This window comes from Cyprinodon tularosa, unplaced genomic scaffold, assembly GCF_016077235.1.
Source record: "Cyprinodon tularosa strain WSP-4 unplaced genomic scaffold, ASM1607723v1 ctg421, whole genome shotgun sequence".
Taxonomy (NCBI): Eukaryota; Metazoa; Chordata; class Actinopteri; order Cyprinodontiformes; family Cyprinodontidae; genus Cyprinodon; species Cyprinodon tularosa.
The window spans coordinates 210,832-232,199 of record NW_024039143.1 but is presented as its reverse complement, the minus strand read 5'-3'; the positions used below and the strand labels follow the sequence as shown (position 1 = coordinate 232,199).

Below are 21,368 nucleotides of genomic sequence, written 5' to 3'. Positions count from 1 at the left end.
CGAAAGACTGATTTAATACATTTTAATACCAATTAAGGCCTTAGTTTTATTTTGAAGATTTCAATGCCTTTTTAGGACTTTTTAAGGACCAGCGGGAACCCTGCAGAGAACCTCGCCTCTTCAGCCAAGCTAACGATTCCCTTTAATGACCCCCCTTTCAGAGACATAGACAGGCACAAGGTATTACAGTGGGTACTGGTTGGAAATGGACGGTTTCCTGCGTAAAATCCTGCGTGAATCACGATGTATTTCCTGAGGCCAGTTTTTTTTATTTCAAAAAGAACTGCAATGTACCCGGACAACCACCAGGTGGCGCTTGGGAGCTCTGCCGTTCTAAAGGTGACGTTTGTGGGCCTGCAGTCAACTGAAAAGCAGGTTTATTGGGGATCTTGGTGTGATATTGTGCTATTTTATGATGTTTTTGATTAAAATAAAGTTAATGAATTAATGTAACATAGTGACTGCATTATCTGCATCTCTATTATTTAAAGAAAAATAAAATTAATTAAGTTGGAGCCGGGGATACGGACTGAGGCGCAAAGGCGACAGAGACAGTGCTGCGGCTGGTGATTTTGAAATTAAAATCATATCCAAAGTTGATTCCTCATTAAGATAAGCCAAAATAGTTCAAAAAGGTATGTAAGAAAATATATTTTCTTTAGTTTTGTGCAATATAAGTGCCGTTGACAGCTTTGAGGATCAAAAGTTAAGCTAATCTTACATGCTAACAAAGAAACAACCCAATTCCAAAGGGGTGAAACCGTTCTTCAGGTTCAATTTGCATGTTTTCTTAGCAAAAACAAGGCTTTGTTGATCCACTCTATAAAGCCTTATTTCTGACATTTTTAATCAAAAAGGCTTCCTGGATGGGAAGAGAAACGACTTCAAACTTGGAAACAAAGTCCAGTGGATTGTTTTTTTTTTGCGTTTCTGTAATGACTATGAATTGGATGACAGAAAATCTTCACCAGAATTTACCTCATAATCTGAATATATCACGTACTGTGCTTTGCTTTAAAGATTCAGCATGATCTGCCTTTAAAAAGCTCCCTCAAGACATTTATTTAGCAAGAAATGCAAAGTAGCTCCCCAAAGAGTTTGACTAGTTGAAAGGTAATGACAATAAAGCTTATTTATACGGCCTCAGATGCATTATCAGTCAAGAACTGGAACATTAAACCCCCGTTTGACATCAAGCTATGTGCTCCATCAATTTAAAGACACTTATCATGCTAAATGATGTCGCAGACGGGGAAGGAAATGCTTATTCTGGTTTTTATCCTTTGTAAATACAGTACCTGGCTAGGTTTCAGATGTGGTTTATGATTAGCTGCTGCAGGATAAACTGGAGGAGACCCTGTCAGAAACTTCAATGTTCAATATACGTTGACATGCTTCAAATTCAGTGAATAAGAACTGTGTTACCCTCCTTATGACCTACAGTATAGGCATCTGTAAGCAAGGGAAAGTTTAAGAAATTTGGTGCCCTAGGCAAAAACAGGCAGGGGGCCCTTTGAATTGAGAAAACAACACATAGAACCATTAGAGAAATGTTTATAGAATAGACAAACATTATTTGTTAGGTATATACTGTATATATATTGTTTATTCTTAATGCACTTTTTTCCTCCTTGTTTGCACCGTCTTTAATTACTATGCCAATATGTGATCAGTGAATTTCTCCGCTGTGAGATCAATAAAGCTCCTCTAATCTAATCTAATCTAATCTACGTTTTGTCCCTCTCTTCTTGTCCCTTATCTTGCTGTTTTCCACTCTGTTTTATTTTGCTTCTTTTTCTTTTCATATTGGCAACCTGCTCAGCTGACTTTTCATGCTGTCTCTAAAGGAATGAAAGATTTTTTTCGAATCACTAAGCCCTAAGTGGTGGTGGTGGGGATTTTCTCTGTTCCCATGCATAGAGATGTCCGAGGCATGCACTCACCTAACATAGACCCACGTAATCCTACTATAACATGATATTTACAGTTGATTTATTAAATATTATTAAAATTTATTGAAAAATGCTTTTCAGTACAAGTCAACAGCAATAACTCCAATACCAAACGATAATTTCATTCAAAATGTATTTATTGAAAATGCTTAACAATTCCTGTAATTAATGAAAAGCACAATGAAAGAAATAATGTCTCATCTAAACATCCCTCACTTAACAATAAAAGTTAACAATAACTCTCAACTCCCAATAACAGATGATACTCAGCCTCAGTAATGAACGAAATAATGTCTGTTCTGTAGGCTATTGGAAAAAATAAATTAACAAATGAGCTAATTAACAAAAAATACCTCTTGTGTAGCAAAAATTATTCAAAATGTACCAAAAACGAACAACCATATCAATAGACTATCTTTACTTTCGGAGTCCAGGTGGGTTTTCAGATTCCTTTCACCTCCATTGGACACCGAGACATATGAGCCTGCTTTGCACACTGTGCACAAGGCCTCCCATTTGTCTCGACCCGGTCTGAAAGCGGGGAAACTCTTTTGTAAATCGTCGGTAAACATACATTTGCACTTTTGCATGTTGTCTATAATCTATATTCTGATTAAGAACAGGGCTGCCCGCACTGACGCAGCTCAGGGATTACGTCACACGCAGCGTCGTGCGCAGTGCCCTAGTGCCTGTAAATCTAATGGTCTAATTAAGGTAATTTAAAAAATCAGGACATTTCCTCACTTTCTAAAAAAACCCAGGACGCCCGGGACAGGACGTGAAATACGGATATGTCCCGGGAAATACGGACGTTTGGTCACCCTAATGTATTGTGAATTGGTGCGCTATAAATGAACTTTCGGAATTTTACCAAATTTAACAATCCTTTGCCTGCAATTGATGCTAATGTACTTCTAAACAGTTTTAATTGTTACTTCTACTTGTATCCAGGTAATCTGTGTCTGAAAGCAGTAATCTGTCAGATCTGCCAGAAGTCTTTTGCAGCACCCAATCCCTTAATTCACAGAAATCAGACAGGAAATGGGCAGACCGAAGAAGGCGGGGCGGACCTGTAACCATGTCAGGAATCGTAGCCCAGATGGTTGCATCTGAGTGAACTGCCTCTGTAAACGGGGCATCTGCTCCAACCTTTTATAAGCTGTGGTTGTCTACTCTAAATAAAATGTTCTAGTCTTATTTAACATGGTCATTTCTAAGCTCTCCCACCTGAGACATGTCCTATCCAGGCAGCAATGGTGGTCGGGATGACTACAATAAGCAGCTTTAATTAAATCTGCATTTTTCCCCCTCCTGTATCAGACAAAGCAATATTGCTTCTTCATTTATGTTGATTTACATCCAGGAAAAAAAAAACAAAAACAATAATTAACTAGAAAACTGCAAGAGGGTCTATTGAGAGACTTGATTATAATATTGTGCAAAATTATTCAAACTGTTTTCATCCAAGGGCAACAAATATCCACATAAAACTGAGAAATAACAACCAATCATGTTCTTTTGAGTTTTAATAACCTTGGTTCCCGGATTGCCCTGAAAATACATATTTTGTCTAAGCATTTTGATTAAACCTAAGAAATTAAGCAGATTTGCAATGAAAATTAAATGGAAAATGTTTGAGTTTCCCTTCGCCGTAAATATCTATATTATATATAGACATTAATGTTAAGTACTTGGACACTTTAAGAACTGAAGATACTTTTCAGATGTGCGGTGAAATATTCTTAATGATTCATTATGCTTGATGCACGGACATTCTGAGCCGCCCGTCACTAGGGTTGTCAAAAGTATCGATACTCAAAAAAGTATAGAGACTGAAACGTTGTATCCGGATACAATACTCATTTTCAAAAGTATCAATACAGTGCTACCACCTAAAGTGCAGAATATGTGCAATGCACTTTCAGAACACTGTGTGATTGAATAATTCTGTGCACTTTTCTACGGTGGCCCTGAAGTGCAAACTGCAACTACAAATCTAAAAGCGCAACCACATTAAGGAAATTGCAACTACATAAGGCAAAGCGCAACTACATTAAGGAAAACACAATTACATTAACCTACCGGAAAAGGTAGGTACCAGTGGGAAACATGAGACATCGCTGATTGGACGACGGTGCCGTTTGACCCTTGAACCAGAAGTTGCGTCGTCTGAACAGTCCAGCTTCTTTTAAGTGTGTCTTCAGTGTACGCAAACTAACTGAAATTTCGTGATTAGTCTTGAGCATATCCAGTATCACCTCGTACGTATGTCCTGATTCAAAATATTCCTGGATAACGGCAGCTATGTTTGGGGCGCCGACAATATCCATGTTTTCAAAAGCCGCAGCAGGCAGGATGACTTCTGGTTCAAGGGTCAAACGGCCCCATCGTCCAATCAGCGATGTCTCATGTTTCCCACTGGTACCTACCTTTTCCAGTAGGTTAATGTAATTGTGTTTTCCTTAATGTAGTTGCGCTTTTAGATTTGTAGTTGCAGTTTGCACTTCAGGGCCACCGTACTTTTCAGTTTCAGACAGGTGCAGCTGCTGAGAATTATTTTTGTTTGGCTAGCGTCATTGTTATGTGTGCAAAGCATAGCAGAGGAAGGAACATTTAATTTTATACGTTTTTTATCAAGCTTGCTTAATATTGTGCACAGCATACAACCTCAAAATATTGTTCTTATTGTTTATTGTATTTATTTATTGTATTTTATTTATTAATGAAAATATTTCTGTTGAAGTCTTTGTTTTAATCCTTGTGGTATCGAAAATGGTATCGAGTATCGAATATTTTCCTTAGTATCGTTATCGAGTTGAAAAGTTTAGTATCGTGACAACCCTACCCGTCACGGTGTCTGTAGCATTTATATAGATTTCCTAATGTTCTGTCCAGGGGGTGTGTTCAGCACACACTGCACACTGACAGCACCACACTACTAGCCTCGTGAGACCATCCTGATCTTGCAAGCTTTCAAGGTTTCACTCGCTAATCAGTCTGGAGACTCTCCGTTGAAGAAAATTTGGAGCCGTTCACCAAACGAACGTCCAATCAGCGTTGGCTTTGAGGCGGGTTGAGGTGTGACGCAACGAGAAGTGCCACAGTTCAGTCTAAAGAACATGGCGGCTTCAGCCGATGAAACTAGCGTTAGCGTGGCTATCGAGCAAGTTTTATCGGAATTACAGAGTATTTCTTCACTGAAAGAAGAGCAAAACACTGCTCTGGAGGCTTTTCTCAGAGGAAAAGATGTTTTTGCTCTTCTCCCGACTGGTTTCACCAAGAGTTTGATCTATCAATTGGCTCCTCTTCGTCGTTGCTCTGTTAGTACGTCATATGCTTCGTTGATCTGATTGGTTTATTTGGCCCGTCTATCACCAACATAGGCCAATCAGCTAACCAGTATTTTCGCCCCTTCCCAAAATTACTTCTACGGAAGGTTATGGATATACGGAGCAAATCCATCTGGCGGAGACAGGTTACCACACTACACGAGGAAGTAGAAAAAACATCCATTTCAGAGCGACAGTCATTTCTTTCCTTGAGTTTCTCTACAATGTGCTGATAAACGGTGATATTTGTGGGCTAAATCACAGGGTTTACCTAGATGTTTACATTTTTAAACTCTCACCAGTGGGAGCTGCTGCTCGTTCACCATGTTTTCAGCGAGCATCTGCTTGCGTAGTTAAGCCAGGCATACACTGTACGATTTTTTGCCCTTTTTGGGGCGATTTTCCATTAGAACAAGAATTTTTTAATTGGCCAGAGTTTCAGCCTTATCAAGCGTTGTATAGTGTACAGGGTGTAACGAGGGGCGATAAGCCTCTCATGACCATCTCCCCATCAGTAATCGTAAGGTCAGAAGAAAATCAAACGTCGGCCGTCGTAAGGCGGCTGTGGGCAAATCACTCAGTGGGTAAAAAATGATTTTTCTTCTTCTTCAAATCAGATGAAAACACAAAAGCATGGCAGTACGAGTGAAATTGAGTGCTTTCTGTAAAATTGACAGACCGTAGTAGCCACGTTTGCTCAGCCATGTCTTTGTCCAAATACGTTGTCGCCTTTTCTTGGACTGATCCAATATGGTGGAGACACACTTAATATTATAAGCGTTCTGATGGTATTTTAGCGAAAGGATTGTTATCAAAAACAGGGACTTGCTCAGAGACCCAGAGAGGCAGTCTGTGGGAGTGGGGGATCAAACTCACAACCTCAGGATTCAAAGCCCTATGCCCTAACCACTAGGCCACAACTCCCCCAAGGGACATTCCATTCCATGAGGCATTGCTGAAAGGGGGAGTCCTTTGGGACTCTGTGGATCTTGTCATTTTTGTAGCTCACTTTTAACGAATTGTGTAAATAATTAAACACTTTCCTTTTCACTAGTTCATTTGATGCATTGATCTGTCTCCGAGTCATTTGGAATATTCAAAAATCTCCAGCATTGCAGATTAAATGTTGCTTGAAATAGACCTAAAACATTTTAAAAGATTTAAATACCTTATGAGGGATGTTTAATGAAAGACCTCTGAAACAGTGGAGACCTATTAAAGTGCGGGGCCAGCCGCGTGTTGAGGCAACGTAATGCATGTTAATTCATGACAGGTATGGTTCCTGCTTATTACATATTCATCTGTGCTCATTATTTATCAACACACAATGATTTGAGGACGTTTTCTCTCAATACTTCAAACACACACCTACACAGACAGCGGAAAGACATAGGACTCAATTAATCATTGTCAAGAATTAGCCTGGGGGGGTTAAACCATCGCTCCTGTTGCAGACCAGGAATGGAAATAAACAACCCCAACTACATGGGGTGAAAATCCCACTGGTGTGAAGCAAAATTCCACTTCCTCGTCAACTACAGCCTGGGGGCACTACCACTGGTGTCACTGGGGACCAGTGTGTCCTCTACACAAGGTTACTGCAATTTATGATAGCCAGCTCAGCTTTTAGATCAGCCATGCAATCAGATGGATGTGGGTTCAATTCCATCTATTATTCAAAAAATGTACCAACCAGCAACTTTGAAGCTGGAGTAACTAGATATCTGCAGACAGTCATGAGGTGGAGAGGTTTTTATCCCACACTGTTTACATTTGATCATTGCTGCACTTTAAGAAATGTAAATTCATTTCAGTTTATTTCTATAGCTCCTATTCACTACACATGTCATCTCAAGGTACTTTACAGTTCACAAGATCATAAAATCAAATTGATTCAAAGTTTTCTATTTAAGGAAAACCAGCTGATTGCATCGTCTCATCAACTCGAAGGCAATCCCTCTCACTAAGCATGCTTGTAGCGAAAGTGGAGAGGAAAAACTTTTGAACAGGAAGAAACCTCCAGCAGAATCAGGCTCAGTGTGAGCGGCCATCTGCTGAGGCCCACTGGGGTTCAAGGAGACAGAAGCAGACATAGAAAAAGCAACTGTAAAAGGCGGCCCCGTGTAGGAAACACGCAGCCAGGCAGACGAGCTCCGAGCCAGCTCCCATGTCAGAGGATGAAGAGAGCACATCCAGTTAGTCATAGTCAGAGAAACAGGACTACACTGACAAACAGGCCCATTTCCAACATAAACAAAGGTGTTGATGGCAGCACAAGGTTAGAGTGGTTCAGGTTATCCGAAGACATCTTTGTAGAAATGCTGATATAGGCTTAAGCTTCTTGAAGACATAGACACCACTTTTCCTTACTCCGTTCCATCCTACTTCTATTCACCGATTCAGTATTATTAGTGCTTCATCTGGCTTGGTGCTCGGTTAAAGTTTGACATAATTCTAGAGGATGACGTTAGCTGGACTGCTACCATCACCAAATTCCATTAGAGTTAGGCCTGTTTTTTAGTGCTTGATCCAGTTTTTCTCCTAGACATAGCTATAGGCTCAGTTTTTAATTTTGACTAAATGAACTAACATGAAACTGGGCTCAGAGCTTGAGTTATTAACTGGTTGTTTCCTTGACAGAATCACTTGTGGAGCTAATTTACTATTACCTTTTCTAACATAGAAGTTATTTATGTATCACTGCTTCTATGTTAGTATGTCTGTTTTGTATGTCTGCTTCAGTCTCTTTAAATGCCCAGTCGGCCTCAACAGAAGGTCAACCACATTGAAGCCTCTTGGCTAAAACCCTCCTGGTATTTTCCTAGTTTCGCAGAGGGATTGTTGCACTAGAGCTCTTGTGCTCTGAGGTCTCAAGTATCTGGTTCGATCCCCACAGCCTGCACTTTGAGTCCCTGAAAAAGACCCTTTAACCCACCGTGCTCCCCGGGTGCCGCAAATGGCAGTCCCCAAGGGGTTGGGTTAAATGAAAAGAGTGAATTTTGTTGACAATGTAATGAGAATAAAGTTCAATTCTTCTTCTACTATTCCTCTTTTTAAAACTAAAACACATTGATGCACATCCAAATATATAATTTCCTCCAAATTTCTACATATTTATCAAATGATGATTTGATGTGAGCTATGGAAAAGGAAGTCAGATTCAATGGTAGTGCATTAAACTTTGCACAACCATCCGACTCCTAGTATTAGGAAAAAGAAGATGAGAAACGAAGTCAGACCGCAGATCTGAACAAGAGAGATTATGTCTGCACAACGTGCCTGGCCCCATGGAATGGCCAAGAGGCGCATGACTATATTTAAGTCACAAAATAGCAACAGAAATCCTGGACCTTCTTCTTCGTTCTTTGTATTCCTATCAGCATCATACTTTTGAAACAGTGCCAAGAACGGTCTGAGCACGGTAACCAAGATAACTATTCACTGTAAAAGGAATACAACTGAACCGGACCGTGCCAGACACAACCGAACCATGTTAGATCTTGTGGTCGGAAAATTTAGTTTATCTTATTTCATATATTAATTTGTCCTATTTATTCACTATAAAAGTTTTCACTCAGCCTATTTCCTTGATGTAGTTGCGCTTTGCTTTATGTAGTTTTGTTTTCCTTAATGTAGTTGCGCTTTTAGATTTGTAGTTGCAGTTTGCACTTCAGGGCCACCGTAGTAATGATTCGTGTGTGAAAGCAAACTGAGCCAACAAGTGTGATGTTCTTTCACCTTTACTGATCCCTGGGCCCGACAAGCAGTGTGAATGCACACTATTACTTCCTGTTTGTTGGTGGGTAACTGAAGCAGACAGAGACAGATGTCCCTTTTCTTGGCAAAGTATCTCAGTTTGAACAAGATAGCTGTTCTCCCAAGTACATTCTGTTATATGGAGATAAACAACTTATTCCTAAACAATTTCCCTCCCTTTTTATCTCTTGTCTGCAGTAACAGTCACATCAACTTATAGGTTTTGACAGAATGAGGTTTCACTCATATTAGCAGGAAGTCTGACAAGCGTGAAGCTTAGTTTCTTGGTAGAATAAAGAACCGGCACCTTAACAAGATACCTGTCTGCGTGGAGTCCCCTGGTCTTCTCACATCAGAAATTTATCATGACAGCTTATGCTAATGAGGAATAGCTTTTCGACCCACTTCTTTCCACATTTCTTTCATTTTTCAAAAATATCCTTTGCTTTGGGTAGCTTTATAGGATGGTGTTTATGTGTCACATTTGTATGCAGGGTCGTTTTAAGTTCCAAAATCATCCTATCTCTCTCCAGTGATGCTATTTGCCTTATTTATATGTAAATGCAGACTTATTGGCTCGGACTTGACTCAGCAGTGTGTTTGCATGTGTGGGTAAACACGACCGTCCTTCAGCGGGATTTACCGAACGATAATTAGCCTCTCCGAACTGCACTGGGATTGGGACATACAGGTCTCTCAGATTTGCTAATGATTCCTTTAATAACTCCCATGATGCAAAGCATGAAGTGTCTGTAAATGTGTTCCTGTTTTGAAAATGTTGGAATTAAATCTTAGAGCTAGCCCACTGTCACACATGGAATATATAAAATCATTTGGCTCTCCAGAACCCAACCTAATCACGGTCCGTTTTATATACATTAGTCATAATACAAACAGTATGTGGGTCCTGGGAGGAACTTTTATATTTTACTGGCTTTGCAGGAAGGGGAACTTCGATGTTTCTTACATCTAATTATTCAACACAATAAAGCAGCACAAATATTGATATTAAGGGAAGGTTGATTTAAACTACATTATAACTGTAATTTGACAGGGATTTATTAGAACATAGACAGAAGTTATCTGATGAGTCAGCCATTGTAGGCTGTGTTTCTGAGGGGAATGATTGGTCATCATGAACTTTGTAGACTGGTGTGAGAAGAACCACCTGTCTCTTAACACCAGTAAGACCAAAGAGATGGTGATCGACTTCAGGAGGAGACCCCCACCTCATTCCCCCATGAACATCCAGGGGCGGGACATAGAAACTTTAAAGAGTTTTAAAAACCTGGGTGTTCACGTCAACAACAAACTGGACTGGACTCATAAATAAGAATGACCAGAGCCGCCTCCACCTCCTGAGCAGGATGAGGTCCTTTGGAGCGATCAGGCCCCTGCGTAAAACCTGCTGTGACTCTGTGGTGGCATCAGCCCTCCTCTACGCTGTTGTCTGCTGGGCCCCTGGCAGCGAACAAACTCAACCCCTTTACCCATTACAGGCGAGATACGGTCACCAGGCGAACAGAAGACCTCGCCTATCCAGCCAGGCCAACAATTCCCTCTAATGACCCCCCCCCTTTCAGAGACATAGACAGGTTTCAGGTATTACAGGATAACAAAGAAACAAAATGACCCCCATTCCACAGGAGCGGACCCGCTTGTCAGGTTTAATTTGCATGTTTTCTAAGCCAAAGCAAGGTTTTGTTGGGCTACTCTATAAAGCCTGGAACTCAACACTATTTCTGACATTTTGAATTGAAAACGCTTCCTGGATGGGAAGAGAAACGTCCTCATACTTGGAAACAACACTGCAAAAAAATCTAAATCTATATAAGTCATTTTTTTCTTAAAATAAGTGCATTTGTTCTTGGATTAAGGAGGTAAAAGAAACATTTTGCCAATGGAACAAGACAATTTACACTTAAAATAAGAAAACACAATTGCATTGTCTTATTTCAAGTGCATATTATCTAATTATCTTATATTAAGAGTAAAAATACTCATTCCACTGGCAAACTATTTAATTTACCTACTCAAATTAAGGGTGAATACACTTAATTTAATACATTTTTTCTTATTTCTAGATCGTTTTTGCAGTGAAAGTCCAGTGGATTGATTTTTTATTACTTTTTTGGAATGACTATGACCTGGATGACTGAGACGCTTAACAGCATAAAGTCTCAGAAAAGGCTTTTAGTGTAAATAATCATCAGTGTTTATTCAGGAAGTTTGTTTATAATTTTGAAAATGAAGAATTAAAAAATATAAACAAACCACTAATTTAGATTTTTGTTTTTGTTTTCTGACCTCAAATTAAAATAATTTAACTAAAAAACCAAAATCTCGTGTATTATATACTTTTTTGCACTAAATGAACCTGGATAAAAGGGAAAATTAATTAATAATTAATTAATTAAAAAATGTCTCTCAAAACAAAATTTTGTGTTCACATGTGTTTGATTAATGTTTATCTGTTAAAGTGTGAAATACATGCAAATAAACTAAAATATAGAAGAAGGCATTTTTTTTTTTAACCTCATTTAACCAGCAAGAAAGCACACTTAGAAGAAAATGACATTTTTATAGTTATCTGCTTTTTTAATGCAGAGAAAAGTGACATTTATTACCCTTTTAAACGTAGGAAACAATCCACCTCATTTGACAGAGGTCAGTCCAACAATGTGGAGAATTAATTTGTGTTTCATTTAAAAGCTGACCTTAGCTGAAGCCTCTGGGAGTGTAAAGTTATTTCAGTTTTCCATTTTGCTGACAGGTGAATAAAAACCCTCCGCCAGCAGGTGTATAAAACATATCAGAGGAAAAATGTAAAGCGGGTCGACTCCGAGAGGCAAATCTGTGTTTATAAAGCTGTCTGTTGTCTTGGTTGGAGATACGGTCACCAAGACAGGAGCGATTTATGTGCTTTAGAATGATCCATAGATCCAAAGTTTGACATGGCATTTTAAAAAGAAAACATAAATCTAATGTGTTTGCAGAAAAAGAGAAAACTGACAGGCCGATTTGTGCAGTCATAGCAGAGAAAGCATCCATTTACCAACATAAAGACAGCTCGACAACACATACAAACGCTGACGCTGGTAGCAGACTCAGCGCCTGATAGAAAGAAAGGAGAGAATCAGAAGCAGGAAGAGTCGGACAAAAAGGGAGAATCTTCAACCGTGTCACTCCTGATCCGCTCCCCGGTCCTCTATAGCTGCTAATTTCCTTGACTGCCTTATTTGGGGCCTGTTGACGTGTCATGTGTAATTTGAGCACAGCCTAAGGCAGAGATTCTTCTTTCTCCCTGCTAGCTTCTTTATAAGTCTGAGCAAGCAGGCTGACAGTGCAGGGAAAAGGCCAGACTCATCCTTTGAGATTTACAAACCAAAGGACAAGCCATTTAAAGAGCTCCTAAATCCACACACCCTCCAGCATCTACTTGTCTTTATCAACAGAACCAGGATCGTCTATAATGGACCCGAGTGTTTGATGCATGGATGTAAACATTGTTAATAAAACTTTTAGAGGGGTGGAACGATGCAGAAATCCCCTTTGAATCTGATCAGGTAAAAGAAAACTTCTTCTGAAATTCGATCTAAATTTATTTGTAATAATTTTAATAGGCAAAAAAAATCCAAATAGAGCTAATTTGGACCCCCTTTCATAACTCTTGTTTTTCTCACAAGGGTAGGGCGACGCAAAGGAATTTTCTTAAAGTGCAGCAGTGATCAAATGTAAAATTGCAGGAGAAAAAAATCCTAATCCTGTATTGCATCATTTTCCTCTCTCTTTTCTTCCTAAAGGCTTTTTATTTGACATTTATCCTCTTCATCCCTCTCCTCTTCATGTCCCACTCATCATCCTCTAACCGCATTATGACACTTTTTTATCCCACTTATCATTCCTGTGTCCTTTTGGACCGACTGAAAATGTATTTATATTAACCTTGCATCCATCTGCTAATTGCATTGGAAAAAATTGAAATCCAGATAAATCTTTTCTTTCTTAAAATAAGTGCATTTGTTCTTGGATTGAGGAGAAAAAAGAGACATTTTGCCAATGGAACAAGAAAATTTACGCTTGAAATAAAACACAATTGCATTGACTTATTTCAAGTGCATATTATCTAATTATCTTATTTTAAGAGTAAAAATACTCATTCCATTGGCAGATCTTCTTATTTACTCACTTAAATTAAGGGTAAATACATTTAATTTAAGACATTTTTACTTATTTCTAGATCGTTTTTGCAGTGTGACTTCTCTAGATTTTAATTTTTCCAGTGTACAATATTCCCAAATAAATTAACAAAGTCAACTGTTGCAACTGATGCCATTCCTCACAACACATCACAAATCCGTTAATTTGTATAAATCCACTTTTTTCTCCCCCTAATTATCTTATTATTCTGAGATTTTGGACAGTTTATAAAACTTTTAAGAACTAAACTGTACATTTAGCCTCTCCTAGCCAAAGGCTTCCAAACGCTGTTTTACCCAGAACTGAATCATGACTTAGATTTAGACAACTTTTATTGTCATTTTCTATACACAGAGTATGTACACAAAGTGTATATAAAACTAAATTTTGTTTTTTTACCGGTTTCATGACATTTCCATTCCATAAAGTGCAGCAGTGAACGAATGTAAACAGTGTGGGAGAAAATTTTTTTTTGCAGAAAAACATATTGATATTGAAGTTCAGATCTTTCAAAATATATGGTGCAATTATGCAGTGTTTCGGTTCGCTGTTATCGGTGTGATGCAGAGTCTGTGACATGATTTAGTTTTCGAAGTAGACCTTAGCTGTGGTTTGTTCACTAATGATTCACAGTCTTTAAAGGTATACTATGCAACCGGTGTTGATTTTCCAGTGAGGCTCCCCCCAGAGGGCGAAAGTAAAAGTGCACTGTCGTAAATATGCTCAGCTGTTCTCCTGGTTTCTCCGTCAAGCCAGGCGCGGTTGTAGAGGTTTAGCCTATATACACGGATTTAACACCTTCTTAATATGCTGGTGAAGATTTTCTGTCAACCAGGTCACAGTCATTCCAAAAAATAAAAAATAAAAACAATCCACCTGACTTTGTTTCCAAGTTTGAAGACGTTTCTCTTCCATCCAGGAAGCTTTTTCAATTCAAAATGTCAGAAATAGCGTTGAGTTCCAGGCTTTATAGAGTAGCCCAACAAAGCCTGGTTATAGTTTAGAAAACATGCAAACTGAAATGGGGGTCGTTTGGCTTCTCTGGGTAGCCTGAAATTGCCCCATACCTGTCTATGTCTCGGAAAGGGGGGTCATTGAAGGGAATTGTTGGCCTGGCTGAATAACTGAGGTCTTCTGTTCCTTGATAAAGAGGCTGGGGTTGCGATGATGGCGGAAAGGGATCAACTCGTTGCTGCCTTTTTAATAGCGTCAACAACTGTAACCTGCAACTAAACCAGGGGTCCCCAACCTTTTTTAAACTGAGAGCTACTGCATCGGTACCGTGTCACGTGAAGGGGCTACCAATAAACATATTTGCAATGCTTCATTTAATTTAAATATTCTCATTTTTAAATCTGTAGAAGTGTCAGTGTTATTACAAAAGTAGAGCAACAGACTAAAATAACCTTTTAGAGGCAGCTCACTGGAAGGTTGTGCTAGTTTTAGAACAGGCTTGAGGGCACCACATGTGGTCTTTGGGGGCTACCTGGTGTCCGTGGGCACCATGTTGGTGACCCCTGGCGTAAACTTTTCAACTTTAGCTGGGAGGAACTATGGAAAACTGACAATTTTTTGTTTAACTTTTGTAGTGAGTGTAGTTATACTTACAATTCAATGCAATACAAAAACTTATAAGGCACACATAAGGCTGATTTATACACAGAAACCAGGTCGTCTGCATGTGTGTCGCAGTGAACGAAAATGTGCACCCACCCCCCCCTCCGCAGACACTCTGCTGCACCTCTCCAAAATTGTACAATTGCCTATGATTGGTCAAATCTACATCTGCTCTACACTATGCATATTTCCTGTTTGGCACCTCACCGGCTTGTTTGTATGACTGCCATTAAGGAAACCGACTCATGAAGTTGGACCAGCTAGAAGATTGAGGTGCGCGAGAACGCTGGGACCCTTTTTCCAACTGGATAGTGGGGTGTAAATAATAATGGTTTTGTATCGATGCATCGATCCAACAGCCGACGATCCGATGCATCGATACGTCCGCAAGAGAATCGATTCATGTTTTTTTTTTTTCCTCCGGTCTATTTTTATCCATTTGCTCCTGGGCGTAATTCTCCCTCCCTTGCTGCGGTGGCGCCAAACCTATTTGGCCCTCCAACCTCGCTTCCTGGTTATACTCTTACAGCAGTGTGTTGCAGTGAGCTTGATGCAGACGTTTTTAAATTATGCTCAGTATTGAAGCGTGGTCTGAGCTACACGCTGTGGGTCTAGATACGTCCGAGGCGGCGAGGAAGTGGGGGCGAGTTTAGTCCGACGACGGAGGGACTTGAGGGCCAAAAAGAGCGGAGATCCAGGTGGAAAAAGGGTCCCAGCGTTCTCGCGCACCTCGATCTTCTAGCAGGTCAAACTTCACAAGTTGTTTTCCGTAATTTGGGTCATAAAAACAAAACAAGCCGGCCTCCTGTCTGCGGTCAGCTACAATTTGGGAGAGGAGCAGCGGAGCGTCTGTGGAGGGGGCGGGACGTCTGGAGCCGAGGTATTGCATTGCACTCATTGCACTGATTTTGTGCAGTATTTTTTGATGCAAAGCCTTTCAGAATTTATAACGCAGAGGTATTATTATTTTTCAGTAAATGAGGTTTTAATAGGAATAGATGGAGTGCAACTTTTCTACTTCTGTTATTTGCTGTTGTTTCTCAAAAAAAAAAAAAACGTTATTGCAGCTTTCATTGATTTATTTCAAATTTGAAACATTGTCTAGCCTGTAAGGTGTAAAAAAAATGGTATCATGGTGTATTCCTGAGTATCCAAAATAATTGAATCTCTGGGTCAGGAAATCGATACTGAAGCAAATCGCCATGATGTGATGTGTTGACGCACAAACTTGCCCCCACTTCCTCACCGCCTCAACCGTATCTAGACCCACAGCTAGTTCCTGATTGGTCCTCTTGCGTTGTGGCGTGGAATACCATGGCGCAGACCACTCTTCAACATTGGGCATAAATCAAAGTATCTGCGACAAGCTCACTGCGACACACTGCTGCGGGACGATAACCAGCCCTATAGTTTGACCACTTATTTAGCCAGACTGTTTGATGTCTCTACCTCACAGCCGTCGTGCTTAGAGAAATGTAAACTAGATTAAGATTCAAGATACGTACTTCATACAAAATGGAGCAAAAAACGGTCATTAAGAAATAATACTTTGTCATTAATCAACATTTCATTATATTGTAATTGTCATTATTTATAGTTGATGTTAATTTTATTTACTACCTTTTAATACCTTGTAAATCCCACAGACACTGTGTGAGGGTTAGAGGGACTGATCGTGACTGAACTCTACAGGCTGGACAGGAGAAGATGTCTGCAAATGAAAACTATTTCAGACAGAAGCCACTTCAAACGAGGCCAAACAAACACTTTTCATCAGTAGATCTCTCTAATCTCGCCCGCTGGTGTCTGTGCAGGTGGAAAAAACTGTTTCTAACACCAGACACACCAGAGGAAAATAGGAATTGAAACCGTCGTATAAACATTTCTTGACTAATGCTTTTTTTTTTCGTGCCTGCATCAAACAGCAGTCTGACTAATCCTATGTATTGTTTTTGATGGATGTTCATGCCGCTGTGCGCAGAGTGCGAGGAACTCTGCAGGCAAACCTACGTCCTCAGCATTCTCCACAGACACGCGGTAAACCCACACAAAACATCAACCGTATCTGTGACGGATGGTGCTCTGTGTGGGAAATTACAAGCAATTTTCCATCATTTAGTATCAGGTTTCTATTGAGACAAAACAAGGATGACTTTTGGCAGGAGTTCTGCAGTATTTCACGTTTACTGATTCGGTCAAAGCAGATGATCTTTGTTGATTTTTGCACATGAAACTTAAATGTTTTCAGCAGGAAAACAATTGGTAAGTGTTTTTTCTAATGGCGTGTACATTGCCTTTGTGAGTTTATGTCTTTGTTATGGCAGACATGGGTTTCAGTTCTAATTGTGTTGGGAAGTGTTGGCATAAAAACTTTGCAAAGTTTGTGTGTTATAATGACTTGCTGTGAGGATCTGTGCACGAGGGAGCGACCGAAGGGATTCCTATGACAAAGCTTTATATAACATAAATTTATGAGTAAATAAGAGACCTGTGATTTTCTTTTACTATGACACCTTTATGGACTGTTTTCTTGAAATTATGCATAAAAATAGTTGCTTATGATTATAAGTTATAGAGTAAAGCCTGGTTGAATATTATGGCCCCAATAGAAGGTCCTGGCAGTTTTTTTTAGCCTTTCAAAGTTATCTAGAGGCAGATATAATCAAATAATACCTTTAGAGCTATATAGTATTAATTTATTACAGTAGCGTCCATTAAAAATGGCTCTTCAAACGCCAGCTGAATGGCAACCCATTTCTCTCCAACTCCCAGCGAAATCCCCTCCATCTTCCAGCCACTGGAGTGACGTCCTCTTGCATATTATTTTATTCTAACTCCACCCTTTCACTGAATTACAGGGTCTGACCAGGAGATGGCGCTTCTCTTTCGATCTTAATGTCCACAAATCATGACAGAAAGAGTATTTTAGTACAAAGATGGATGTTTAAAAAATGTATTTTAGGGGAACACAAGGACCAGTTAAGGGCCCATTTGAAGGGCTACTGTCATGGGAAAAAAGTATTTAACTATTCACTCTAGTTAAATAAACGGAGATCGATGGATTTCACTCAGTCGGCATTTTATATTCATATCTTTGCAAAGAGAGAACAGTTCATCATACAGTCCTTATGGTAGGGGTTTGCATTGGCACTGCCCTCACGATTCGATTCGATTACGATTCACCAGAGAACGATTCGATTCAATTCGATTCTACGATGCATTGCGATGCATCAAAATCCCATTGACTTCGTAAAATCCGAAATGTGCCCAGATATCCGCTTTCCAAGCTTTTGGTGCGTTTTTAATTAGGCCTAGCCGTCTATCGCGGTCATCTCCCTCCGCCTCAGCCATCTTGATTGTTGTTGGTATGCCCCCGGAAGTAATTGAAACTTCACAACTTGTCCATTTGAGTCCAGAAAATAAACGGTGACATAATCGATTATGGCACGTTGCCGCATCGATGCTGAATCGTGCATGCCCCGCATTGCAATGCATCGCTGAATCGATTATTGTTGACACCCCTACCTTATGGCACAGCATTATGCCCTGTTCTGATCTGGACAGTGTTCGTTCCTCCTTACTTACAACAATGGAAAGTAGTCAGAGTCAAAACAAATTACAGACACTTTGGTTAAACAGTAAAATGTTATAAATAAACCTTGACAAAGAATCTGATTTGTTAAGGGAAGAAGGTATGTCTGGTCTACAAACATCATCCTGCAGAGAATTGTGTGGCCTTGAGAGAGAAACAGACTGAGTGAAAACTTTTATAGTAAGTAAATAGGATAAATTAATATATAATAGAAGACAAATAAAAATTTTCCGACAACACTACTTTGGTAGCCTCATGAGACCATCCTGATCTCGCGAGCTTTCAAGGTTTCACTTGCAGATCAGTCTGGAGACTCTCCGTTAAAGAAAATTTGGAGCCGTTCACCAAACGAACGTCCAATCAGCGTTGGCTTTGAGGCGGGTTGAGGTGTGACGCAACGAGAAGCGCGACAGTTCAGTCTAAAGAACATGGCGGCTTCAGCCGATGAAACTAGCGTTAGCGTGGCTATGGAGCAAGTTTTATCGGAATTACAGAGTATTCCTTCACTGAAAGAAGAGCAAAACACTGCTCTGGAGGCTTTTCTCAGAGGAAAAGATGTTTTTGCTCTTCTCCCGACTGGTTTCGGCAAGAGTTTGATCTATCAATTGGCTCCTCTTCGTCGTCGCTCTGTTAGTACGTCATATGCTTCGTTGATCTGATTGGTTTATTTGGCCCGTCTATCACCAACATAGGCCAATCAGCTAACCAGTATTTTCGCCCCTTCCCAAAATTACTTCAACGGAAGGTTTCCAGATGGATATGCGGAGCAAATCCCTTACTACTTTGTTGCTTAACAAATAAAATAGGATTGAATTGGATACTCAGAGGTGCATGACTAAAACAAACAAAAAAAACTCTGTGCATGATTCAGATTAAGCTGGTGAAGATTCTCAGTCATCCAGGTCGTAGTCATTCCAAAAAAGTAAAACATTTTTTTCCAAGTCTGAAGACGTTTCTCTTCCCATCCAGGAAGCTTTTTCAATTCAAAATGTCAGAAATAGCGTTTAGTTCCAGGATGTATACAGTAGTCCAATAAAGCCTGTTTTATGTTTAGAAAACATGCAAATAGAAACGGGCGAACGGGTCCACCCCTTTGGAATGGGGGTCGTTTGGCTTGTTTTAATAACCCCATTAAGTTTAGTGCCCCATATCTGTCTATGTCTCTGAAATGGGAGTTGTAAGAGGGAATTGTTGGCCTGGCTGAATAGGCGAGGTCTGTAGAATAAAGAATACTGTAGTATTGAAACATATATGATTATATAATTATTGTATAGGTCATTTAAAATAAAATATGTTCACCATGACCACTCACACTGAACCTGAAGTGCTTGATTTATGTACCTCATCATTCCTTAAAGTTTCATAATATGTGATCTCCCATATTTTCATACATTTGGACGTTTTTCAGCCTTTTTGGTGTTGAATTTAGGTGTATTTTGTCCAACATTTGTTTTTTTTTGTGCTACAGTTGGGTAAATGCTTTCTGTGCGGTCTCTTCACAAGTAACCCTGTTGTCAGATTTACTCACTTGTGCGACTTCTTGCCCTCCGTTCCTCCAGGGCCTGAACCGCAGTCATGCGCTTGGATGATGAAGGTGTACTCTTTCTGCAGCTCGCAGTCCACCAGGCCGCGGGCCCTCAGTTGACCCTCACCAGACGTTCCGTTCAGCACCACCGCCTCAAACGGAGCCTCCAGTCCGTGGATGTTGAACGCACAGATCTCCCCTAGAGATTAGAAAAAGAGAGAATCAGACAGTAGAATGAGATGAAGAATCTCAGCTCGAGAGGGAACAGAGAAAAAAAGTTTGAAGAAAAAGTACATCCACCTTCTGGCTCAAACCCAACTTTTTAAAGGGCATTGATGATTGGATTAGTGGTGATTCAGACTTATGATGGCCAATTAGTGAGTAACTGTGTATGTTAATGTATTCATTTACCAATAAGTTGCTTTTTAAAGTGAATTACTGATGTAGAAGTTATTCCCAGCATCAAACTATTCTCTATATCTGTTTATCCTTGCTGAGTCACCCAGTGTTGTCATCAGGTAAGAGGGTCATCAGGAGACATCGCTGACGGCGCCGTTTGACCCTTGAACCGGAAGTCATTCTGCCTGCTGCGGCTTTTGAAAACATGGATATTGTCGGCACCCCAAACATGGCTGCCGTTATCCAGGAATATTTTGAATCAGGACATACGTACGAGGTGATACTGGATATGCTCAAGACTAATCACGAAATTTCAGTTAGTTTGCGTACACTGAAGACACACTTAAAAGAAGCTGGACTGTTCAGACGACGCTTTTAGATTTGTAGTTGCAGTTTGCACTTCAGGGCCACCGTAAAAAATGAGAAAAAATGCCTTCAATTAAGTGTATTTACCATTAATTTGAGTAAGTAAATAGGATAATTTGCCAATGGAATTAGTATTTTTAGTCTTAAAATAAGATAATTAGACAATATGCCCTTGAAATAAGAAACTGCAATTGTGTTTTCTTATTTTAAATGTAAATTGTTCCATTGGCAAAGTGTCTCAATACCTCCTCAATTCAAGAAAAAATGCACTTATTGCAAGAAAAAATTACTCATGTAGATTTCAATTTTTGGCTTTTTTGGAACTTGTTCTCAATGCATTCCACTTTGTAATCAATAAAGATTTTAAACTGGAGTGTAAATAACCATAACCTTTTTCTTTTTGCTACAAATGGAGTTGAGTTTTGTTTCATTGGTTTTGTACACACTTTTTCTTTCACAATGTCAACAACTTCCAGTTTGAGCTAAGTGCTTTTATTTTGTTAAGCTTTTGTGTTTCCGGTAGTGGCGGTTAGCATGTTTTCTCATAAGTACGGCATTGGATTAGAAACGGAGCTAGGGTAGCATTGAATATAGTCCTGGCAGCCCCTCCGAAGAGGAAAAAGGTGTGTTAT

At 39.7% G+C, this 21,368-nt stretch overlaps 1 protein-coding gene across 1 annotated transcript in view; it reads right to left on the bottom strand.

Annotated features, from left to right (window-relative positions):
* LOC119792566 (calsyntenin-2-like) overlaps window positions 1-21,368 on the bottom strand; it is a 366,929-nt gene that overhangs the window by 224,755 nt on the left and 120,806 nt on the right. Inside the window, exon 3 of the mRNA XM_038299271.1 lies at window positions 19,975-20,170. Coding sequence (XP_038155199.1) covers window positions 19,975-20,170 — 196 coding nt within the window. The remainder of the gene's footprint in view (window positions 1-19,974; window positions 20,171-21,368) is intronic.